Below are 26,263 nucleotides of genomic sequence, written 5' to 3' on the forward strand. Positions count from 1 at the left end.
CAGCTGATGCCCTGTGGGGAGCTCAAGTTCCCAATTCCTGTCTCCTGCAGGTCCACAGTCATTAACTAAGGGTAAATATTGCAATGTTACATTTCAAAATTAAATAAAAGAAGAGAAAGTGAGGCCGTGTCTGTGTTTAATCGTCCATTCAGGAATCTGATGGCAGAGGGGAAGAAGCTGTCCTTGTGCTACTGGGGGCTCATCTTTAGGCTCCTGGACCTTTTCCCTGATGGTAGCAGAGTGAAGAGGGCCCGGCCTAGGTGGTGGGGGGTCTTTGAGGATAGAGGCTTCTTTCTTAAGACACCATATCTTGTAGATGTCCTTGATGGAGTGAGGTCTGGTACCCATTATGTCGCTGGCCGAGTTAACAACCCTCTGGAGTTTATTCTTGTCCTGAGCGTTGGCACCTCTGTTACCAGGCAGTGATGCAACCAGCCAGAATGCTCTCCACGGTCCACCTGTGGAAGTTTTCGAGAGTCTTTGGTGACGTCCCGAACCTCCTCCAACTTCTCACAAAGTATAACCGCTGGCGAACCTTCGTCGTGATCATATCAATGTGGAGGCTCCAGGACAGATCCTCGAAGATGTTGACACCCAGGAATTTGAAGTTCTTGACCCTCTCCACTGCTGACCCCCCTCGATGGGGCAGAGCGAGGAGGAGCAGGCACAATGCGGTATCTTCACAAGGGAAAGCCAACAATTGTCATGAGGGTATTGACCACCTGAACTCCAGCCATTTTGCCTCAGTCACTGCTTGTCCTGATGCTGCAGATCCTTTCAGAAAAAAGGAAATCGGATGATGCAGATTTGGGAGCCAACTTCATTGTCAGAGATGCTGCCTTGAATAGTGAGTTAAACCATAGTCCTGTTTAGAACCATAGAATATTACAGCACAGAAATGAGCCCTTCTAGTCTGTGCAAGACTATTTTTTGCCTCCAACTGTATCCAGTCCTGAGCCCTCCCTACACCTCCCATCCATTTACCTATCCAAATTCCTCATAAATGTTAAAATTGAGCCCACTTCAGCTGTCACCTCGTTCTACACTCCCACCTCTTTCTCTCTCTGTGTGCAGAAGTTCCCCCTTATTTTCTCCCTAAACCTTTCCACTTTCACCCATGTCCTCTGGTTTGTATCTCACCTATCTTCAATGGAAAAAGCTGACCTACTCTGTCTAACCCCTCATAATTTTAAAAACCTCTTTCAAATCTCTCCTCGTTATTCTACGCTCCAGGGAATAAAGTCCTAACCTGTTTAACCTTTCCCTGTAACTCAGTTCCTGAAGTCCGGACAACATCCTAGTAAATCTTCTCTCCACTCTTTCCATCTTACTGATATCTTCCCTGTAGTTTGGTGACCAAAACTGCAAACAATTCTCCTCAATGTCTTATACAACTTTACCTTAACATGTCAACTCCCATACTCAATACTTTGTTTTATGAAGGCCAATATGCCAAAATCTCTCTTTCCAACCCTATCCTCCTGTGACTCCACTTTCAGGGAATGATGTATCTGTATTCCCAGATCCCTCTGTTTGTTTCCTCAGGTTGGGTATAAAAGGCTCCCAGGGGGCTATTTGAGAAAGAACAGGGAAGTTGTCGCTGGTATCTCCGCTGATATTCATCCCTCACTCAATATTAAAAAAAGATGATCTGGTAGTCATCTGATTGGTGCTTGTGGAAGCTGTCTGGGCACTAATTGACTGCCCTGTTTCGCCATGGCACTCCTGAGGGGACACCTAATGTTCTTTGTTTTTGCTGTTTGTGTGTCACACGCAGCTCTAGGTTCCATTGAAATCCATAATCGAGCTCAAATTTCTTGCTTTCTGTTGCCAACGGAGGCCTTATTTAATGCGGGGGTGGACTTTTCAAGGTCAGAGAATTTTGTGAGGTACTGCTTGTGTGCCAGAAGGGCCCCATGCTGTTCCAGCTGGCTTCAGCCCTAGTGCTGCCAGTCGAGAATGGCCAACCATCCCTTTGCATCTGTGTTCCGGCTACTGTTGAAGACTGAGGCAGGAAAGCAGCCAGTGATCTTGATCTCTCTTGCATCTTTTGTTCCCTTGCATGTCCAAACTAATTTTTTTTTCTCAGGGTTAGCATCAACGATTTAACAGAAGCAGAGAGGAAATCTTTTGGGAGACGACTGAGAGATAACCGAGGGTTGTAGGTTAATGGGCTGTAATTGGGCAGCACGGACTCATGGGCCGAAAGGGCCTGTTACCGTGCTGTACGTCTAAATTTAAAAATTTAAACTTTAAATTTTAAAATTGTGATGTGGGATCCACTGCCTCAAAAAATGGTGTTGACAGATTCCCTGTGATACCGATTGGGCACAGTTTTAAATTTTTTTAATTTCATTTTTTTAAAATTAGGCAACACGATAAACAGGCCCTTGCAGCTCACGTGTACATGTCGCCTAGTTACACCCAAATCTAACCTACACCCCTGATACATTTTAAGAAGTGAGTGGAAACCAGAGCGCCCCCCCCCCCCCCCCCCCCCGGGAAAACCCACACAGACACTGGGAGGAAGGACAATCTCCTTACAGACAGCGACGGATTTGAACCCCAGCTGCTGGCACTATAATAACTTTGCACTAACTGCTACTCCAACTGTGCCACTCCTTTTTATTGTAAAGTCTGCCTTTCAACTTCTTTCTATCTCTGAAAATAACTCTGTGATGTTTTTAAATCGGACTGGGTGCAACTGTTTGTTATGCTTTCTGGCCTGATAGAGGAAGGAGAAGAGGCGTTGAGACCAATTGGGTGGCTCATTCAAATTGCTGGCACAGACACAAGGGGCCTAATGACCTCCTGAGATGCTGCATGGCTCGAGGCCTCCTCTGAAGATGGCGTTGCTATATTCTGGATTGTTTTGTGGATCAAAGTCTTTGAGCTGCTCACCAGTTTGTACTGCAAAGGTTCTTCCACGTAGACAGAGCAACTGGCTTTCTGCATTCCTTTACCCTCACTCTCGCACCATGCCCCCTGCCTTCATTTACCTTTCAGATTCTCCATCATATCTGGACCCCAAGCTGCATCTCTGACAAGCCTTCTGTTACGTTCGAGGTGATTGCTTAAACCTTCAACATCTGTATCATTCACCTCAATTTTCGAGCTCTTTCAGTTGAGATCTCATTTTGCGTGGCTGTGGCAATGACAGTTTGATAGCATCTCTGGATTTCAACCCCATTGTAAAACACTTGGTCAAAATGTGGTGTGAGACCTGTGGAGGCTCTGGACTGAAAAGAGGATTGTCACCGAAAACCCCTTTAAGACAAAATAAACTTGCACCCATGACTTTGAACCATAAAAGCCTGGTATCGTAAGGGGATGCAACCTCTGGGAGATTGTTACGAAAAAGGACTTTTCATGTCATTTGAGCAGCTGAAAAAAGAAATATTGATTTGTCCAATCAGACTTTTTTTGTTACCTCCAGTTACCATCCTTTCTCAGAGCTAATTTGTGCCCTGAAGTGACTCTACCAGACTCGCTCAAATGGAGAAACTACTCCATGAAGGAAATGTATATATTTATATCTAGAATGTATTTTTTATTGATAAGTGAGGGCCCAAGGCCAGGTTTGCATAAATCTAGGGTGAGATGAGAGTCAGATATAGACACAACAATTGACAAACAACTCTGGTCAGACCTGTGTCAGGGACGTTTGTTGGCTACTATCAATGCCAGGTATAGATTGGTCCATTATAATTTTCTCCATCAACTGTACCTCACCCCACAGAAATGACACCAACATAAACACCCTGAATTATCTGAGATGTGTTTTAGGTGTGGTGTAGAGGTTGGTTCCCTTATACGTTCTACCTGGCTTTGCACGAAAGTTGGGCCCTTCTCGTATGACCTCTATGACACCCTAACCAAGATCACGGGAGCCACCTTCCCAGAAGACCCAGAGCTTTAACTTCTGGGGAACTGTACCATGGTGGGCTGATCACTAACTAACTCTCAAATTAAATTCACCGAAATTGCCTTATGCTTGGCCAGGAAGAGCATAGTGGTAACATGGAAGTCTGACTCCCATCGACTCGTGGATAGATGGTCTTCAATAGCTGCATCCTACTTGAAAAGGTCACATACAATCTCAGGAAGGGACACAACACCTTCCTAAAAATCTGGCAGCCTTATTTAGAGCATACAGGTACCTCACTGGCGCAAATATAGGGTTACGATCGCTAATGGCTAGCCCGTAGACCTCTGTAAAGATTTTGGCTGAAGGTTCCAAGGAATGGGAGCCTTGGTTCTCTTCCCTCTTGCTGCGCACCTGCGAGAACCATGGGCACAGATGCAGCTTCAGGATGCCATTTTTCTTCTGCAGACCCAGGCATTTGGTTCATCCCCTTGCGAGAAGACTGAGACTCCTGCTCTAGAAAGGAACAAAGCAGACAATTGCCGATGGCACAAGACTCGGATCAAAGAGAGCCTCACTTCTGCTCCGAATTAGCCAGAGGCAATCCATGCAAATGGACAGCAGCGAGTTATGTGTTTAAACATCCGTCATACTTTTAAAATAAAATCTATTGGAGAGATGGTCAGTGAGAGAAAATAAGTGATTGCTCAAACGATGGCTTTTTGTTGGTGCTAGTCTAATTTTATGTAATCTAAATCATTATCTATCAATGTGACAATTGTCAAACTATTATTCAGCCTCTGAAAATGAGTGTAATTTTGCTCTTTCCAAACCAGACTGGAAGAATTGTTCCTTTGTTCCTTGTACTTGGCGGAACATGAGAAACAGGAGCAGGAGTCGGCCATCCTGCTCATTGAGCCTGTTCTGCCATTCAATGGCTGGTCTGATGATATGAACAATACACTGAAGTGCTGGAGAAACCCAGCATCTATGGGAGATTTTCTACACAGCCGCTGCGTTCCAGGAAATTATTGCCCTTTTCCCGGGACGCATAATGTGTAAGAAGGTCGGAATCGGGAATGAGGGTGCCATTCCCCTTCTGATATTTTAACTCCTAGACCCCTAGTCAATGTCCCGGGATGCCTGCAGTCTAAAGTGAACTGCAGGCATTCCGTGAACAACGGGCTAACGAATAGGACGTATCAATGACGCGCATTGCAAGTCCCGCTTCTTTAATTACTGCGTCTAAACTCACATAAGGAAACAGAGATTTCGAGTTTTGGACGTTCACGTGTGAACGACCAATGCTGAGATATCAGACATTCTTCAGACTGGTAAAATCACACATTTTCTATCTAAAAAAACATAAAGGATATATTGTCAACTTTTCAGGCCTGAGCCCTTCCTCAAGGAATAAGCCAGATGAGCCAGAAGCAGGAAATCTCAGAATGTCTCAGAATTCAGACAGTGCTGGGCTGGGCGAGGAATCCAGACCCACAAAGGGGGTTCATTGGACGTGATAAGGGACGAGGTGAGAATTTATCATGTCTGTGCGAAAGGAGGCAGGGAGAGGCAGAGCTGGGGGAAGGAAGGCGATGGGGTGGGGTGAAGAAGTGGGGTGGTGTTTTACAAAAGCCAGAGAAGTCAATGTTAATGTCATATGGTTGGAGGGTTTCCAGTTGGAAGATGAGGTGTTGTTCCTCCAATTTAAAGGTGGTCTCAGTCTGGCAGTGCCTTGAGACCATCAGCAAGGAAATGGGACAGGGGATTGAAATAGGTGGCCACTGGGAGATGCACGCTATTGCGGAGGACAGAGCCGAGGTGCTCAACAAACCGATCTCCCAGTCTGTGTCCAGTTTCTCTGATGTAGAGGAGACCACAGCGGGAGCACCGGATGCAGCAGATAACTCCTTAGATTCACAGGTGAAATGTTGCTTCACTTGGAAGGACTGTTTTGGGCCCCGAATGGTGGTGAGGGAGGAGGTGTGGGAATGTGGAGCATCTCCTGAGGTCATGGGTAGGTCTCAAGGGGAGGGAGGAGTGGACAAGGGAGTCATGGAGGGAGCAGTCCCTGTGGAAGACTGAGAGGGGAATATGTATCTAGTGGTGGGATCACATAGTAGGTGGCGGAAATGGCGGAGAAGGATGTGTTGGATGCAGAGGCTGGTGGGGTGGTAGGTGAGAACAAGGGGAATCCTGTCTTGTTACACATGGGGGTGGAGGGGGCCAGGGCAGATGTGCAGGTAAGTTGGGTGAGGGAAGTTGGTGGTGGTAGAGGGTTTGTTTGAAGAAGAAAGAGATCTCTGATAATCTGGCATAGAAGACCTCACCCTGGGTGCAGATGAGATGGAGACTTGAGGAACTGAGAGAAGGGAATGGAATCCTTACAGGGGACAGTGGGAAGAGGTGCAGTCGAGGTGGCTGTGGGAGTTGGTGGGTTTGTAGAAGATGTCTGTCAACATTTTGTCTCCTGAGATGGAGACAGATCGAGGAAAGGGAGAGTGTTGCTGGAAATGGACCAAGTGAATTTGAGGTCGGGGTGGAAGTTGGCAGCACAGTGGATGAAGGCTCATCTCCATTGACCTGCCATTTCCCCACATCCCTTAATTCCCCTACAATATAAAATTTATCCAACCTTGTCCTAAATCTATTTACTTAGGTTGCCTCCACTGCTTCAATGGGCAGCGAGTTCCACAGATTCACCACCTTCTGGGAAAAGCAGTTCCTCCTCATCTCCATCCTAATCAGTTATTTAGAAGGAGTCAACAAAGATGAGAGCATCCGGACAGATATGTCACATCTTCCTGTCAAGCTGAAATACAGTGGCAACACTATTAAGATTATGCAGGGACCAGCCAAATAATTCTATGTCAGGATGGCACTGACCTCATCTTCAATGAGTACTAAATCTCTTTAGTGACCTGAGTGGACCACCTGTAGCATTTCTTTTTACCAAGAATAGACTTCATTCAAATAAATTACACTGGACAACAATATTGTTCAAAAGGATTGCTTCTGTAAAAGAAATTAGGGATTATGATGGACAACGTCAAGCTGAACACAAAGATAATTTCAGATTTGCTGGATCACGTAGGAAGTTGGGAAAACATTAAATTAACTTTGATTGAATTCAGCCTGTTTAATTGAATCATGAGGCTGACACATTGCGTTAGAAATGTTTTACCGCTGATATTCGTTTGTACTCAGCATCTGATGCCTCTCATGTCAGTGTCCAACAAAAGTCAGCCGGCATTGATCGATTCCAGTTGCCCTGATATCGCTTTTCCATGGTCGCGATTTCTGGTGAAACCTTTCACCGTGTTCGTCATTGACGGCACCAAGATCAGCAGGTAAAAACTCCAAGTGCAGACACAGAAAATGAATTTTCAATGACATGTTGCACTTACTGGTTTTGTATGTTTGAAGTCGACTTAAAATATGACAGGAAATCACAAAAATAGGTTTCTCTAAAAAACAGTATGTGATAGGAAAAAGTTAAATTTAAATTTTAAATGTAACTGTGAAGGTGATTTTCGTGATCAACAGCCCAAAATCCATAAAATACTCCTAAAAGTGTTCAGGAAGCAAAATCTTCATTGTCCAGTGGAATTAATGGCACCAAGGTATCCACTCCATCAGATTTGGCAAACTGCTTACCCAGACATTGGTGCTTCAGAAATGTCCTCCAGTTAAACATTTGGAACTCTTGGACCATGGTTTGGAAACCCAGCCACTGACTCCCACTGCCAGAGGCTGTTCACAGGTTCGAAACTGAGGTGCTTCTGTTCTCGAATTCTCATCATTGTGCACAGTTTTTCTCCATGGCCTCATCCTTTCCTATAATCACCTCCGCAACCACAATTACCCGTGACTGTATTCCGACAATTACAGCACTTCTGCTTCCCTGATTGATTTTTCCCCGTGATTGGCGCCCATGCCTTCTCCAGCCCAGACTTGAAGCTTCAAAACTCCCACCCTCAACCTCATCGCCTCTCTCCTCTAAGCACTCCCCAAAACTTACCTCTTTGAATATAATTTTGATCATTTGTCCTGATACCTCGAGTTGCGAGTATCATATGCCTCTTTGGTGACACCTTCCTGTGAAGCATTTGAGGCATTTTACGAAGGCACTCTCTCTGCATGCTGTTTGGAATATTTTACAACAACCAATGTTCCATTGGCTTTGTCAGGTCGAATTCATGGCATTAAGGCAGAAGTAACTGCAGCTGCAATCGTGTCTGCCTGTCCCGCATCGGACTTGTCAGCCACAAACGAGCCTGCAGCTGACGTGGACTTTTTACCCCCTCCATAAATCTTCGTCCGCGAAGCCAAGCCAAAGAAAGAACTGCAGCTGCACAAGATTTTTTTTTAAATGTAGACATCCACCACGGTAACAGGCCCTTCCGGCCCATAGGCCTGCCGCCTAATTATACCCAATTGACTTATAACCCCGTACGTTTTTGAGGAAACTGGAGCCCCTGGGGGAAAAACCCACCCAGACGTGGGGAGAACATACAAACTCCTTACAGACAGCGCCAGAATTCGAACCCCGGTCACTGGTGCTGTAGCATTGTGATGCTGACTGTGCCAGCCCAACTTGTGGAATAACACACCAAGGTGGAGCAGCGTTAATATTGGTAGGCACGTCATAGTCGAGCTGAGATTGTATTTGGATCTTACCATTAGTGTTTGAAAATTTCACTCTTAGTTTTTAAAACCAAGTGAGAGCTGGCATTCCTAAAGGTAACTGTGAAGTTTACTGATTATCGTAAAAACCCATCTGGTTCTCTTGCATCCAATAGTGAAGACCGCCCTTACAGAATTGGGCCTGTACGTTGATATCAATGTATCTATCTCTGGAATAGCCTGGCAAATCACTTAGTTACATCAAACTGCCATAAAAAAGACCCCTGTGGCTGCAGGAGGTGCCACACTTGCGCCCACACCTCCTCCCTCACCACGGTCCGGGGCCTCAAACAGGCCTTTCATGTGAAACAACACTTCACTTGTGTATCCACAGGACTGTTTTACTGCATCCGGTGCTCCCTTTGTGGCCTTCTCTACATCGGAGAGACTGGGTGCAGACTGGAAGATCGCTTCACTGAGCTCCTTCACTCCACCTGCACCAGTGAGAGGGACCTCACAGTGGCCAACCATTCCAGTTTTGTGTCACACTCCCACACTGGCATGTCTGTCCATGGCCTTATGTACTGTCCCACTCAGATCACCCACAAATTGGAGACACAACACCTGATTTTCTATCTGGCCACTGTCCAGCTGGATGGCATTAACATTGACTTCTCCAGTTTCTGCTAACCTGCTCTCCTCTTCCCCCTCCCTCCTCCCCTCCCCCTTTCCAGTTTCCTCCCTCCCTTCACTCAGCCATCCCTGCTCCCCTTGATCGGTGCTGTTCCCTCCCACCCTTCTCTACCTATCACCTCCTGCCTTTGCAACCACACTCTCTCCCCACCCCCCACCACCCTTCTGTTTGGATACTTGCCGACATTTGTCCATGCCTTGGTGAAGGGCTCAAGCCCGAAATGTTAGTGGTGTGTTTTTACCTTTGCTGTATATAGGACACTGTTTGACCTGCTGAGTTTCTCCAGTGTTGTGTGATTTTACATTAAAAGCATCTATCCCTTTGACAAATTGGACAATGGCGCTGCAAGGAAAGGTTTCTGAGATTAACGCCACACCAGGAAGATTATAGCTGTCAGGAAACACTAAAAGGGCTGGCATTCTTTCCTCTGCAGGAGTGAACACTAAGAGGTGACCTATTAGAAGTCTCGTGACTGAGTTCAGGTTGGGTAAAGAGAAGATATTTCTACTTGCCAGGATGAGCCATAAGTGTAAAATAGTCACGAATAAATCCAATTGTTGAAAAGGGAGAGCAGATTGCCTTTCCTGACCTCAGGATATTCCAAAGTGCTTTCTAACCAATGAAGTGTGTTTAAAGTTTCTGATATGGTAATTCAAGAGAGACCCCAGAGAGCGTCAAAGATGTGGAACGTGCGTCCCAATTTAAATAAAATGTTAAATGTTATTTACAGCACGGTAGTTTCCGATTCTGGCCATTGAGACCCGCGCTGCCAATGGCACCCAAATTAAGCTACATTTCCAACTTACATTTTGGAACGACAGGAGGAAACCAGAGCACCCCCCCCCCCCCGCACCTGGGAAAAACCCATGCAAACTCGGGGAGAACGTACAGACAGCACCAAATTCGAATCCGCACTGCTGGCGCTGAAATTGTGTCATGCTAACCACTACCATAGAAGAATGCGGCGCACGCGATAGGAGAAAAAGGGTTGGAAGGCAATGCTGAGAGATGCTAGTGGGCTCGGAATGGGGTTTCTCTGGTGTAATTAATTTGTTTCAAATCGATGACTTCACACCAGCTTCACAAGGGTTGAGGATCTGCTGACCCAGGAACAAATATCATGCAAACAGCAAAGCGACCCAGTCTGAATCGACAAATTGGTGTAAATCTCCTCAAAGTCTGTAGGGTCAGTTTCGCTGGTGCTGTCTAACCTGTGATTGTCACAGGATTTGTTTGTCTTGACTGTCATCTATGGGGTCTTGGCATTGCTGGCATGTATCATCCAGCCTTTTTTCCCCTTAAAGGTGATATTTTGCGGGGTGTTTAAGAGTTAACTACTTGCCTGTGTGCCGGGTATAATGTAAAGAGGGCAAGTTTCCTTCCCCAGGAGTTTATAGGTTTTACAACAATCCAGATCGTCATGGACCATCATTCGAACCATAGAACATCACAGCACAGAAAACAGGTCCTCCAGCCCTTCTAGTCTGTGCCGAACTATAATGATCTAACTTTTTTAAATTCCAATTGTATTTACTCAGCTAAATTTAATTTCTCTGGCTGCTCTGGTAGTATTTGAATGTCTATAGCAGTGGTTCACAACCTTTTTCTTTCCACTCACATCCCACTTTAAGTAACCCCTAGGCCATCAGTGCTCTGTGATCAGTAAGGGATTGCTTAAGGTGGGATGTGGGTGGGAAGGGAAGGTTGAGAATCACTGCTCTAGACCCAATTGTTACTGAACTATTTTGTTTGAGAAAAATTGTCATTGGCCCATTTCTTTTGGAGTTCTGAAACCGTGCACATAACGAGTCAATGAGGGACGATTAAAACAGTGGTTTTCACCCACATCCCACCTTAAGCAATCCCTTACTAATGACAGAGCACCAATGGCATAGGGATTACTTAAAGTAAAATGTGAGTGGAAAGATAAAAGTTGAGAACCACTGCTCTACGAGTACAAGGCTCAGGCTCCACCGCATTCCATTGTTGACTTGTCTGTCCATGGTCTCATTGCTCTGCCAGACTGAGACAACCCACACATTGGAGGAACAACACCTCATCTTCCATCTGGACACCCTCCAAATGGATGGCATTAACGTCGACTTCTCCGGTTTCCTTTTGACCCCCCCTCACCGCAATTTCTCTCTATGTTTCCTTTCCTCTACCTCTGTCTCTTTCTTCCCCCTTTCTCTCTCTCTCCTTTCCTAGAGCCTCCCCCCCCCCCCGATCAATTCTCACCTTCCCCCTCTCCTGGTCGCCTCTCCATGTCCAATTATTATCTTTTGCCTCTTGGTCTGTGCTCCGCCCCCTTCTCCGCAGCCTTTTAATTCAGACGCCTGTCTGCTTTTTACTCTTACCTTGAAGAAAGGCTCCGGCCTGAAACATCGGTGATATATCTTTACCTCCTAAAGACGCTGCAAGAGCAGCTGAGTTTCAGTAATTTTAGAAGGCTTTGGATTACTGGTTTAATAGCACAGCCACTCCAATCTTGAAGATGCGCAGATAAAAATGCCAGAAATAATGCAAATGTGCTGGGACTGTAAACAACTTATTGAAGAACATTTATAAACACGACTGCTGCTTTGGATGGGAAAGTTTAAAACCTAAATGGGAGGGTGCAGGAAAGAGCAAGCAGAGATATTAGGAATACGAGCTAAAATGTGACGAAGATCAAAACCCTTCACTCAGGAGCACTCACGCAGACCTGTGCAAATACACAAAAGTGCTGGAGAGTCTCAGCAGTTACCAATGTTTACCCTCCAGGACAAGAAAAAACCACTCTGGAGATTTCTCTCTCTCTCTCTCTCTCTCTCTCTCTCTCTCTCTCTCTCTCTCTCTCTCTCTCTCTCTCTCTCTCTCTCTCTCTCTCTCTCTGTTGCCCTGAAAACCCAGCATCTGTTTAACTTCCACACACCAACTGTGAAAGTGCCTTTTTCACGTCTTCCTTTGCCACTCATATCTTCCCCGAGTTTGAACCCCGAGTTTTAAACATCCAATGTCATTGAGTAAATGAAGAGATCACTTTGAAGGAATGCAAGGCTGCGGGTCCTGAGCCCGCACGCCATTTATGGGCGCGTTCACGATGGACAAAGCCCACCCAGGGAATGGGTTGTAGTTAAAGCTTTAGTCCTGTGCACACCAGTGAGGCAGGGAGGACCAGATTGATGGATCTACATCCATTGTAAACGGGGGGAAGCCCTGGATTGCTGAAGACCCACACCACGTGCATCAATTAAAAAAAAATAAAATAACATTTGGTTCATTCATGCTTAAAGTTGTCAGAATCAAAATCAGAATTTCTTGTCACGAACACGTCACGAAACTTGTGTGGTGGCAGCATCGCAGGGCAAATATTGTTATAAATAGTGCATGAGAAGTCAAAGTGAGGCCGTGTCTGTGGTTCATTGTCCATTCAGGAATCTGCTGGTGGAGGGAAAGAAGCTGTCCTTGTACCGCTGAGTGCTCGTCTTCAGGCTCCTGTACCTTTTTCCTCGATGGTAGCAGAGTGAAGAGGGCACAGAGTGGGTGGTGGGGGACTTTGAGGATGGAGGCTGCCTCTTGTAGATCTCCTCGATGAGGTCTGGTGTCGCAGACTGAGTTAACAACTCTCTGTAGCTTCTTCCTGTCCTGAGTGTTGGCACCTCTGCACCTGATAGTGATGCAACCAGCCAGACTGCTCTCCATGGTGCTAATCTTTGAGTGCCTGCAATGTATCCTCTTGTGCTAGGGAAAGAAACTTGGGTGGAATTTTGGCAGCAAAGAATATAGTGAAAAAGATGTTTTGATGGCAATATATAAAAGTCTCTGAACGCCTTGGGTGTTTGGGAGCCTGTCGCTGATGTGCACTGCTGGCCATGCTGTGCCAGGTTGCCGAGAGCCTTCAGCACCTGGATTTGCAAACATTTCCGCACTGCAGTTAACGCTCTTTCTCTGGATGCACTACAGTGGCGTGTCATCTCCAAAGACACTTCCTGAACACCTCTGGGTGTATTTTACGGATTTTGGGCTGCTAGTCACAAAAATCACTTTAAAATGTTCCTATCACACATCATTTTTTAGATATAATCTAATTTTGTGATTTCCTGTCATTATTTTTAAGTCTACTTCAAGCATACAAAACCATGAGGTACAACATGCCGTTAAAAATTCATTTTCTGCATTCACCCTTGGACGTCTTCCCGGCTGACCTTGGTGCCGTCAGTGATGAACACAGTGAAAGTTTTCACCGGGACATTGCGACCATGGAAAAGCGGTATCAGGGCAACTGGAATCCATCAATGCTGGCCGACTATTGTTAGACACTGACACAAGAGGCATCAGATGCTGAGTACAAATGAAAATCAGCAGGTGTTCCACTCTCTGTAAATGTCACATTGTTTGTGTTTCTGCCTGTCTCTCTTTCTCCTTTCATTGAACGCTCATCCACCCTTCTCACGTGCCCTCATTGTTCCTTTCTCTGCCTGGTTCTGTATATTCTTTGACTTTGCTGCAGGTTTTTTTCTTACTGCTTTTGGAGTTAAAAATGGCTGTTCTCAATATAGCCTAATCCTGCCATCCCAGAATTTGAATTGAGGTGACAAACCCAACAATTTAGGGGCCAGTCATTCAATCGAGCTGGTCTTTACCGGTTTCAGTGCTCCACACAAGCCTCCTACTTCCTCTCACTGTCATCAGCATATCTCTCTGTTCCATTCTCCTTGATGGTTTTAATGGTATTTACCTCGTCAAGTTTATTGGCATCTGATTGTACAAGTACAACCCGACAAAACAGCATTCTCTGGTCCTCAGGGCAAAATGCACAGACACACACCCAGACATCACACACATACAGGCAAGCAATACACATGCAGGACAAGTATTTCATCTAGACAAATAAATACATGTTGTTTCATGAATATGCGAGTCTAACTCAGTGTTTCTCAACCTTTTCCTTTCCACTCACATCCCACTTTAAGTAATCCCTGTGCCATCAGGGCTCTGTGATTAGTAAGGGATTGCTTAAGGTGGGATGTGAGTGGGAAGGGAAGGTTGAGAATCACTGCTCCAGACCCAGTTGTTACTGAAATATTTTGCTTGAGAAAAATTGTCATTGGCCCATTTCCTTTGGAGTTCTGAAACCGTGCACATAATGAGTCAATGAGGGACGATTAAAATAGTGGTTTTCAAACTTTTTCTTCTCACCCACATATCACCTTAAGTAATCCTTTACTAATCACAAAGCACCGATGGCATTAGGATTACTTAAGGTCTGTGAGTGGAAAGAAAAAGGTTGAGAACCATTGGCTCTCTAACTCCTGTTGGAGCAAGTTCCAGTTTTGGGTTAAAGAAGTTTGCCATGCCATGAATACTGAATTTATTCACAATGTCTGCTTCTTGTTGCTTGTCCTTGATGAAGGACCCAGGCACAAAACATTAGTTACCCTTTACTTCCTGTGGACGCTGGATGACCTGCTGAGTTTCTCCAGCACTTTTGTGTATTGCCCTCTACCTCAAGGTCTGCAGACTTTCTTCTTTAACTCAAATCTGTTTGTTAGTTCTGCTTTCAGTCTCTCCCACATCTTTCTCTATCTCACCAAAGCTCTTCATAAGCTCTCTAAGCTCCAATACCCCTGAGCATAAAGCCTTCCAAAAGGTAGTGGACACCGCCCAGGCGGAACCCTTCACACCATCGAGAACATCTACAGGGAACACTGCCGTCAGAGAGCAGCAGCGATCATCAAGGATCCACACCACCCAGCACACGCTCTGTTCTCGCTGCTGCCATCAGGAAAGAGGTCTCAATGCCACAAAACTCACCCCACCAGGTTCAGGAACAGCTGCTCCCTCTCCACTGTCAGACTCCTCAGCAACAAACTCAATCAGGGCCTCATTTAAGGACACTTACTTTTGCACTTTATTGATTTTATTCCTCTCTGTATTGCACAGTCAGTTTGTTTACATTTCTTTATTTGTTTACCTGTGTACAGTTTATTTTTTTTACTCTACCAATAAGTGGTAATTCTGCCGCGCCCACAAGAAAAGGAATCTCAGGGTTGTATGTGATGCCATGTTTGTACTCAGACAATAAATCTGAATCCTAAGGCCATCCTGTCACCTTTCCTTTTTGCAGAGGAAACAGGCTCAGTCTATTTAGTTTTTGCCAACTCTTATGCTGTCAGTGCCTGCAGCGTCTTTGCAAGTTTTTTTTTTTGACACTTCTCCACTGCCTTCCTATGGTTCTACTGTACAGAGCAACTCAAGTGTGGTCTCTCAAGTTCTCACAGCTCTGAAACCTTGCTGCCTTTCACTTCTGCGCCTTGGGAAGTTGTCGGCATCCTCCGTCATGATCTCACCAAATGGTGAGGCAGGCTCAAAGAAGGCCATTCTAATGCACAGAAGTGGCCCACGAGCACCATTGCTTGCTGGTGTCCATGAGAGCCATTTCTCACCTTTGGTCGTCAGTTTTGTGTCTTTTCACTAATATCAGGTGGAGGTTTTTTTTGAGGGGGGAGAGAATGCCGATGAGCAATTGTGTGTAGGAGCAGAGATTCGTTAAAAAGATCACCCTGCGTGTGCCGTTCATCGCCCTGCAGACAGTGGGGAAGGGTGAGCCACGGGATTGTAAACAGTGGCCAAGTGAGACTTTGGAATAGACGATGGGAAAATGACTCAAAGGGCCCAGGTAGAATGATGAAGGTCTCCTCCTCCTGACTTGGTACATCCGCACGGTGGCCGTGAATCCAAAAGAAGACCGTGCTGAGACTCGTGAATGATTTTCCTTCAAAGCCCTCCTTGTCGAGGCTTTCAGAATGGGAAGTCATTTCCAACCATTGGAATTGCAATAAACTCAGTGATGCACAGGTGTTCCTCAACTTACAATGGGGTCACATTTCGGCAAACGTAAGTCGAAAAAAATTCTTAAGCTGTTAAAGAAAACTGCATCTAGCATTTTTGATGGGTTGCTTACAGTTCACTCATTCGTGTGATCGCTACAGAGACTGTGAGCGCAGTTGAGTCAGTGCTGCGGGAGAGTATGCTGTACGATTCCCGTGAGAGAGTAGCGCGCTGCATATCGCAAGTGCGGGAACCAATTGGAATTTGAATCGAATGTACCGTCGTAACTTCGAAAAATTGTACGTCAGACCGCCGTAAGTAGGGGAGCACCTGTAAATGGTCTTGTGAGGAGGCAACTATTAACATGTACAAGTCTGACTACAAATGTTTTCCTCTTTGTTTAGGCGATGCTCCATATTGTACGCCGGAACAGTACAGGGAGTGCGCAGACCCAGCCCTAGGTAAGGACCTTGGTTTTATCGACTGATTACTGAGGCTGTTGAAAAGATTGACGGGAGGTCATTTGGAGCAGATTTTTTCTAACCGACCCTGACTACACAAAATAAACTCCCCTTAAACTAAGCCAGAACAGAAGAGTTTGAGGGTGTTGAATGGTGGCTGAAGTCCACTGGAAAATTATATTCCTCTGTGTTGTTTTATGGACTGTCATGTTCTGAGGGGCAAGATTTGCCTCCAGTGACAAACTGAATGGCAATTTATCCTGATCCCAAAAGCCTGCTCAATGGCAATGGAGGTGGGGATTGAGATTCAGGAAGTTCCAAGATCTCCTGAACAAATTATGTCTTGGGAACACGACTGGTCAGTGTTTAGACAGAGAAGCACATGGGAAGGGTGGAGTTTGAGGGGAAAAAAAATCCTCTCTCCCCTTTCAGATCCCAACAGTTTGCTTTAAAGCCAAACTAATCAATTGATGTTTTTAAATGTAGGCATACAGCACGCTTACAGGCCCTTCTGGCCCACGTGCCACCCAATTGACCGATAACCCCTGTATGTTTTGAAGGGTGCGAGGAATCCGGAGCACCCAGAGGAATCCCACACAGGCACGGGGAGAACATACAAACTCCTTACAGACAGCACAGGATTCGAACCCGGGTCGCTGGCGCTGTAACAGGGTTGGGCAGTCAGATTCTGTTATGCTGTTGTAAACTGCCAGGCTAGCTTGGGGAGTTGTTATTATCGCATGTTGGGTGAGAGAACGGGTCCTTGTTAAATTTGACCATTTAATTTAGCATGACCTGCAGTGAGTTTGCCCTTTGAATGCCATATTGAGCAGAGTCTCTATTCAAAAAGCCGGCACGGTTAGTGTAGCAGTGAGTGCAACGCTGCTCCAGCGCCAGTGACCACGATCAGGGTTCAAATCCTGCGCTGTCTGTAAGGAGTTAGTACGTTTTCCTAGTGTCTGAGTGGGTTTTGCCCCGGGGGTTCTGGTTTCCTCCCATTTTTCAAAATGTACCAGGGATTGTAGGTTAATTGGGTGGCACGGGGTCGTGGGCCGGAAGGGCTGTGCTGTATGTTTACATTTTTTTTAATTGATAAAAGTCCTTAGGCTCTGGTTAAAGTTGGAGAGGTGGCGGCAAAGTTCAGTAGTGAGCCATGTGTGGCTCTGTGCTTCACCATTGAAGCATCCTGCCAATGCTAATAGGTAATAGTCCCAGAGATTGTGTCCCCAGCATCACTCCTGTCAGTGGTGGGTTGGGGGGGGGTGTCTGACTCATCCCTCCTACCCAGCGTTTCCCTCACTTCATCCTCGGATCAGAAGGTTAAACTTACTTGACAGGAATTCGACATCTCCACGCTGCCTTTGGCTACTTCTCAAGGTTTAGAGCTGACTTTCCATTCTAATTCAACAATGTTCACTTACTGGTGGTTTAATGGTGATCAAGCTGAGTGACAGAAGTATTGGCAGAATACTTTCTGCAAACCGTTTTCCAGAGGCAGTCTTGGTGCCATATTTCAATCCCAAAGGATACATAGATTGTAGATATCTACAGCACAATACAGGCCCTTCAGCCCACAACTGCCTAGAACTTCCCCACTGCATAATCTTCCATTGTTCTCAGTTTCACTACTATTACCAGCAGCACATTCTATACACCCACCGCTCTCTGTGGGAAGGGCCTACCTCTTACCTCCCCCTCATCCTTACTCCCAAGCACCTTAAAGCTATGCCGCCTCATGTTAGCCATTACAGCCCCTCTGACTATCCACACGATCAATGCCCCTCATCATCTTGTACACCCCTCATCCTCCGTCGCTCCGAGGAGAAACGGCCAAGTTCCCTCACGAAGCGTGCTCGCCAATCCAGGCAGCATCCTTGCAAACCTCCTCTGCACCCTCTCAATCCCATCCACATCCTTCCTGTAGAGAGGTTCAACCTGTGATGTCTTTGTTGTGAGAGAAAGGTTGCCAATGAGGTCCCCTTGCTCAAAGCTATGTTGCCAGATATTGTCTTGAGTGCTATATAAGACATTGGTGAGGCCAGATTTGGAGCATTGTGTGCAGTTTTGGGCACCTAACTACAGGAAAGATATCAAAAAGATCGAAAGAGGGCAGAGAAGATTTACTAGGATGTTGTCCGGACATCAGGGACTGAGTTACGGGGAAAGGTTAAACAGGTTAGAACTTTATTCCCTTGAGCGTAGAAGAATGAGGGGAGATTTGATAGAGGTATTTAAAATTATGAGGAGAGACAGAGTAAATGTAGGTTGGCTTTTTCCACTGAGGGGAGGTGAGATACAAACCAGAGGTCATGGGTTAAGGGTGAAAGGGGAAAAGTTTAGGGGAAATTTCTTCACACAGAGAGCGAGCTACGAGCTGAAGTGGTGAATGCGGGCTTAATTTTAACATTTAAGAGGAATTTGGACAGGGTATGGAGGGCTATGGACTGGGTGCAGGTCAGTGGAACTAGGCAAAAAAATGATTCAGCACAAACTAGAAGGGCCAAAAGGGCCTGTTTCTGTACTGTAATTGTTCTATGGTTCTCCACTTCTGTCTTGACTTTTTTTTTTGTTCCATATTGTAAGGTTGCCTTGGATGGAGCATTGTTAAGGTAGCATCCTGCCTGGAGAGTAGGCCTTTGGATGTCTTGAGAACAGTATGGGAGTTGGGGGTGGGGGGGCGGGGGCAGAGACCTCTCGTGTGAAACGGTGCTTTGTGAAGTCAAAGCTACCCCGCAGCCTTTGCGCACAGCAAGATTGGGAAGGCCAGGGTGACAGCTGATGGGCATGAGGCTACGTAGGATGCCAATGCCACGCCACGCACCTCGAGCACAGGCCCACATCGCATCCCAGGACTCCCACCTGACTTGCCAGAGTCACTGCTGGTTTCAGGGGTCCCAGTGGCCAAGCACCAGCCAGGCATGCTGGCGTGGATGACTGACCGAGGTGCGGGGGAGGAGGATGCACACAAGGGGAGCAGCTCAGTATCTTTGGTATTGCAGCCCATTCACCAGTTGTCTCTCTCTCCCAGGCCTGTGGGTCTTGCTGATTCTGTTCCCATTGACAAAGCGAGCCAGAAAGGGCAGTTAGTGACCTGGTTTCACCCAGATGCCCATCACCTGCCCAGGGAGAAATAGAAAGACCCGGGGGACCCATGATGGGTGTGGGGTGGTGGTGGCGGAGAGTGGGAGGGTCTCACGTGCACAGGCAGAGAATTTTTTTTAATTTAAATGGTTTATATTTAGACACAGCACAGTAACAGGCCCTTTCAGCCCACGAGCCCTTGCTGCCCAATTACACCAAATTGACCTACAACCCCTGGTACATTTTGAAGGGTGGGAGGATACCGGAGACCCCGAGGAGAACCCATGCAGATACGAGGAGAATGTACAAGCTCCTTGCAGACAAGCACGGGATTTGAACCCTGGTCCTGATCCCTGGCGCTGTAACGGCATTGCGCTAACTGAGCACTAGAACTAGCGATGATCTCTTGCCCATCAGCAGACAGCCACGGGGTGGCTCTAAAGCCAGGAGATGCCACATGAAGCGAATGCAACGGGGAGGAATGATGATTTATGCTCCAACCTCTCCACAAAATCCCTGTGCAAGCAAGTACAAGACAACATGCAGGCAACATGCAGCAATATTGTCAAGGGACTCTGCTCCCTGATGCCGTCCTGTAGAGTGATATTGGTTGGTGCATGGTTTTGCATGGCTCGAGGGGCTCCTCTGCGTTTTCTGGTCCTCAGCAGAGCGCACGGGTATTTCTTCCAGGCATGCACGCCTGTCGTCTTTCTGCCACCGTCGTGGTGTCACCTGGTTTGCTTGCAAGTCAGCACCATGTCTCCAGCAGGCACCGATGCCATTCTGCGCCTTGGGGCAATCGCTCGTGCGCCCCAGCTACCTTGGAACGTCCATTTCCAGGCCCGCGTTTACCTGCCGGGCCTGCCGCACTGTGATTTGATGGGGTTCTGTGTGCTAAGCAAGGGAGCATGCGTCGTCCTCTGCCGGAACCACCCGTCCCTCTCCATGCTGATCGGCAGACCACCTGTCGCAATTCCGATCGGTTCATTGTGGAGAAGATTGGCAATGCATTTTCTGATGTCAAGTTTAAAAACGGGTAGATGTGACGTGCAGAAAAAGTGCGTCAAGACTGTAAATACCGCGGCAACAATCAGGGGAGGAAACATGAAATGCAGTCAGGACAAAGTACCGTGAGAGCAAGCGAAGGCTGAGGTCTAATGCACCAGCGAGCAGCAACACGGGTGTGGTAAAGCGCAGCAGAAAGCAATGCAACGGAGCCCTCAGCAAGAGCCAAAAAGCAGGCCCGTTTCATTAGCTGGAAAGTGCAATGCAGCCATCGTGCAACAGCAAAGCAAAGGTAGCAGATTGCAATATAGAAGCTACTTGGTGCGATGTGGCAGTGTGAGACGCTGCAATCACGCAATGGCAAAGTTCACTGATCTGCCGCGATGAACGACACAAGAGCAGAGAGCAAAGAACAAGTGGGGCTCAAGCAGGGGTGGGAATAATGAGCCAGCCACAGTGCAGTGCTAACATTGCCGTCAACGTGCTGCAGCGCAGTGGGGAGAAGGTGCAATGCCGTTCCTGCAATGTGCGGGCGCAACGCCAGCAAGGAATCACTTACAAACCAAGTGCAATGGCAGCAGCAAAAAGCCGCTCATCAGTGACACACTTGCACCAACGGTGTGCAATGCAGCACCCGCAAGGTGCAGCTGCGGTGAAAGCACAGGGTTGAATGCAACAAAAATACAGGCACAATAGAAGGCTGGTGTAATGGAGCAATATATTGGCGCAAAGGTAGACTTACATCATGAGGGGCTCAAAGTACTGCAATAACACGGTGCAGTGTTGCAGCAATTGAATAAATACGACAAACATAAACAGCAGCACGGCATGGTGCAGTCCAAATGCAGCAATACAACGTGACTGCAACAAGGTCCATTGCAGCAGTCAATCGCTATCATGTGTCAGCAACTTGCAACCCGGCACAAAGCGGGAGAAGCGGCAATACTGCATCGACGGGGTTCCACGCTACCACAGCAAAATGTGATGCGAGGTGAAATGCAAAAGTCACGCAGTAAATGCCAGCATCAGCGATAAAGGGCGATAAAAGGTCAAGGTCCCGTACGCCGGTTGCGGGGGGGGGGGGGGGGTGGATTTATCATTGGCGGTGACCGGCAACGCGACCGCCAAATGCATGGAGCGGGCAGCTGTGGTCTGCGATACAGCAGCGTCCACCACGTCGAAGCGGCAGGTAAAGCAGCAACTGGGCGAGGTAACATGCAGCAGGACAACGGGGTCAGTGCAGGGCCGGCAGAGAAAGGCGCAAGCGGCGATGCGATATTAACCAAAGCAGCGAGGTGCATGGGTGCAGCGCCCCGGCGGTGGTCACAGCTACTGCAACCTGAAATAAAGCAGCTGCAATTCACGGTGTCCAAAGAATTTGCAAACCTTTCAAAACTCTGATGAGAAATAGAAATCAAAATAAGCGATAAATTTTATTGAATGAAATGCTCACAAATTTGTTTTTTAATGTGACTGCAAGTAAATGTGGAAAAACCAGTCCATCCAATAACTCTTGATGTGTATTGGTGCTAACTATTTATTTGAAAGTTTGATTGTGTTCTTTCATTACCCCTTTCCCATTCTCTCTCTTCTTCCCCTGTTTTTTTTTCTAATCTGTTCTCTGTTTCAGCCCCTCTCTCAAAGCGATAAGGGCATCCTCAGAGTTTGGAGACAGCATCATAGCCTGGAGTTTTAAAAAAACCATTGGAAACAGTCAAAGGCATGGCGATTAGAAATGGCAACTGCGTGGCAGCCGTTAATTAAATTGGAGGGAAGACATGGCTGTACCATCTGGTGTAAATAGAAAGCATGAGTGGGTTCGTGGTTTCACCTGAGGCCCACCCTTTTCCTCCTTTTTACATCATCCGATGTCCCGGGAGGCCCCCACTCTCAGGAGAGATACGCAGGGCAGGGTAGTCTCGTGCAATGAGATCATGGAAAGCCGAGGGACCTGAGGAAACTTGGCGTGTGTTGGAGCCACCGATGTTCCGAAGGATTTTGATTTTGTGCCTCCTTGGGTCATCGCAAACGAGGTGTGGATTGGGAAGCAGGTGGTTTGGTTTGATGTCCCAAGTTGGGCCAAGGGTAGATGAGGGGCAGAAATTGACGCCCCAATCCTATTTATGTGCTCTTTATTGTGGAGGCCTTGGATGGAATGTGGAGGAATGTTTGCACTTCTGTTGACACAGAGTGCGTTCTGCAGATCTGGCACGTGGTACCTCCCCTGTGCACGATGCATGTTGTTCACATACTGAGCACAAATGGTGGAACAGTCTCGAAGAACATCAGGTTCCCACATGAGTGCCATAGCCTCTGGTATCAATCACGGCAAATTACTTGTGAAACACGAAAGTCTGCACACACTGTGATTGGAATAGAACCGCAGAAATGCTGAAGGAACCTTTGAAGAAGGACCTAGGCCCAAAACGTTGGTAATAACACGGTTAGCACTGCACCTTTACAGCACCAGCGATCGGGACAGGAGTTCCAATCCCGCGCTATGTCAACGTTTGTACGTTCTCCGTGTCTGTGTGGGTTTTCCCCAGGGGCTCCGGTTTCTTCCCATCATTCGAAATGTACCTGAGTTGTAGGCTAATTGGGTGTAAATTGGGTGGCACTGACACATGGGCCAAAAGGGCTGAATGTCTGAATCTGAAATTTTAAAAAATCAATATACCTTTACCTCCCATGAATGCTGTAGACCGGCTGAGTTCTGCCAGCATTTCTGTGTTTCTACAGTAATTTTCTAACATTTCATTTTTAGTGTTGCTGATGTGAGGTGGGCTTTTTTTCTTTGAAGATTAGCAATCGTGCCAGAGGGGAGATCCAGTAAAGATCACACTGACCGTGGAGTTTTACACTCCGCAGGCAGTGGGGAGGGATGGGGGCGAGGAATTGAAAAGTGTGTTGATGCTGGGTTGATGGGGTAGAGGATGGGGGAAATGGCTCAGAGAGCGCGGGTGGGGCAGGCTTGGAATGGGCGACACGATTGCATTCATGCTCAGTATCCAAGCATTTATTCACTTCAGCATTGAATATACTTAAAGGCTGGGTATCCACAGTCCTCTAGGATAGAGAATTACAAATGTTTGTATCATTGCACTGACCCCAAAGAGTTTAAAGTACAACACCAACGTCTGCAGACACCGTGGTTGAAGGAAAAACTCAGCAGGTCAAACAGTGCCCTTTATGTAGCAAAGATAAAGATACAGAACCAACGTTTCGGGCTTGAGCCCTTCATCAAGGTCTGTTCATATAAACACTGGACAACAATTTTGTTTGACAGGTTTGCTTCCTGAAAGCAAATTGGGGATTATGATAGAGAACTTCAAGCTGAACACAAAGATAATTTCCTATGTGTATCACATAGGAAGTTGGACAAACGTTTGATTGAATTTACCCTGTTTAATCGCATCGTGACGCTGACACATCGCGTCAGTTCAACCGACCTAAAAATGTTTTGCTGCTGATTTTTATTTGTACTCGGCATCTGATGCCTCTCATGTCAGTGTCCAACAATAGTGGGCCGGCATTGATGGATTCCAGTTGCCCTGATATCACTTTTCCATGGTCACAATGTCGTGGTGAAACTGTGTTCGTCACTGACGGCACCAAGATCAGCCGGGAAGACGTCCAAGTGCGGATGCAGAAAATGAATTTTCAACGACATGTTGCACTTCACAGTTTTGTCTGTTTGAAGTTGACTTAAAATATGGCAGGAAATCACCAAAATACATTATATCTAAAAAATGGTAGGTGATAGGAAAATATTATAGTGATTTTCGTGTACAGCAGCCAAAAATCCATGAAATGCACCCAAAATCTTTGTTATCCAGCGTGTAAACCTTTGTTATATTAAGTTCGCTGTTTGACCTTCTGTGTTTTTACCCCAAAGAGTTTATATCCTTTTAGTGTGAAAATCAAACCTACACATGACTCAAAATGACCGGACTTAGTTTATAAGAACTGGTTTCCAAAATCTGGAGCATCAAGCTCTCCAGGACATTGGCATTCCTTGACTCTCGAAGGAACTGGGAGGCCTAAGATGGCCTCTGCTGTAACACATTAGCCGGAGGCAGGATCGTCAGACAAAGTAGGTTCAGGGATAGTTCATTCAGCTCTTCGATCCCGCACCACCACTCAGTACCATCATGGCTAATGAAGCGATCTCAGGACCCAATTTCTGCTTTCCTTCCATCCCCCCTGATCCCTTTGGGAATAATGGTCACGTCCAACTCCCTTTTGAATACGAGATTGCACATTTGCACTTCCAAGATCGGGTGCCCTCTCTGATACAGAAAGCCAAAGAATTGCTTTTGAGTCTTGAGGCAGATGGTGTGTGATTGGAGCACATTCTATGGTCAGTTGGCCTGCTAACTTTGCAGTTCCTATTGCATGGAGTTTACTCAATAGGTGCCTGTCACTTGTATGTTCACAAGCTTAAAAAGTGTCTGACGAACTGTGTGAGTAAGGTCTCCCAAAGGTCAAACCAGCTGCAAGGTAGAGCGAAAGCACACTGCTGGAGAAACTCAGCAGGTCAAACCGTGTACTTTATAGAGCAAAGATAAAGATACATCACCGAAATTTCGGGCTTGGGCCCTTCATCAAGGGCTGAGCAATATGTAGGCAGGTACCCGAACAAGGGGAGGGGGAGGAGCATGGTCCCACAGGCAGGAGGTAATAGGTGGATAAGGGAGGGAGGGCACAGCTGCAAACAGGGGGAGAGGGGGCGGCTCTGTGAATAGAGATGGAAGGGGGTGGAGAGCTGGAGGGAAGAAGGCAGAGGGATGGGGAAGGGAGGGAGAACAGGGAGAATGATACGGAAAATTAGATGTCGCTCCCCCAATTTACGGGTGGTCTTGGTGGGATAGTACACAAGGCCATGGACAGACATGGGAGTGGGACGCGAAATTGAAGTGGTCAGCCACTGAGAGATGCAGACAGAGCAAAGGTGAAAGGTACAGCATCTGGTGGAAGAGGCTTGAAAATGGATCGACGTCTGCAACACGTTGTATCTGATACCAGGCTCAAGTCGATGTGCAGTAATCTAGTGTAGCCATTCTCAACATGAGCCCCACGACCTCCACCCCCCCCCTCCCCCACTTCCTCTGGGGACCACAGCACATTTAAGTAAAAGCTTTGTTTTCTTTTCACCTCACTTAAATGAAATATGTTTCAATGTCGTCAGTAGGAGAGAAGTACGAAAGAAACCAACTAAGCTCCGACTTCTTCACAGGGTAAACGTTGTGCAAAGTCCTGGGGGGGGGGGGGGGTCCTAGGGGGAGGGGCTATAGCTGAAATTTTTTTAAATGTAGACATACAGCACAGTAACAGGCCTTTTGGCTCACGAGTCCGTGCCACCCAATTACACCCCATTAACCTACAACCCCCTGGTACGTTTTGAATGGTAGGAGGAAACTGGAGCCCCTAGGGAAAACCCACGTAGACATCGGCGCTGTAAAGGTGTTGCGCTAACTGCTACGCCAACTGTGCCGCCCAAAGGTTGAGAATGGCTGGCCCAGCGGACTGTTGTTCAGCTTGGTCGTTGATGGGAACTGATCAAGTAGACTCATTATAAGGGAAAGAGGGAGATCGCCCTTGGTAGGCCATGACCCCCACCAGTGTTCATGTTGCCCATCCCATCACATGGAATGGTTCCACCTACTTATACTTCAGCAAATCCTTCTGTGAGCACCCAAGAATCCACAAATGTTCTGG

At 46.8% G+C, this 26,263-nt stretch overlaps 1 protein-coding gene across 3 annotated transcripts in view; it reads left to right on the forward strand.

Moving 5' to 3' along the window:
* LOC138746980 (acid-sensing ion channel 1-like) overlaps positions 1-26,263 on the forward strand; it is a 656,759-nt gene that overhangs the window by 581,349 nt on the left and 49,147 nt on the right. For all 3 annotated transcript variants that reach the window (XM_069905762.1, XM_069905761.1, XM_069905760.1), the window contains exon 5: positions 16,403-16,459. In XM_069905762.1, the coding sequence (XP_069761863.1) occupies positions 16,403-16,459 (57 nt within the window). The remainder of the gene's footprint in view (positions 1-16,402; positions 16,460-26,263) is intronic.

This window comes from Narcine bancroftii, chromosome 12 (assembly GCF_036971445.1).
Source record: "Narcine bancroftii isolate sNarBan1 chromosome 12, sNarBan1.hap1, whole genome shotgun sequence".
In the NCBI taxonomy this organism is placed as follows: Eukaryota; Metazoa; Chordata; class Chondrichthyes; order Torpediniformes; family Narcinidae; genus Narcine; species Narcine bancroftii.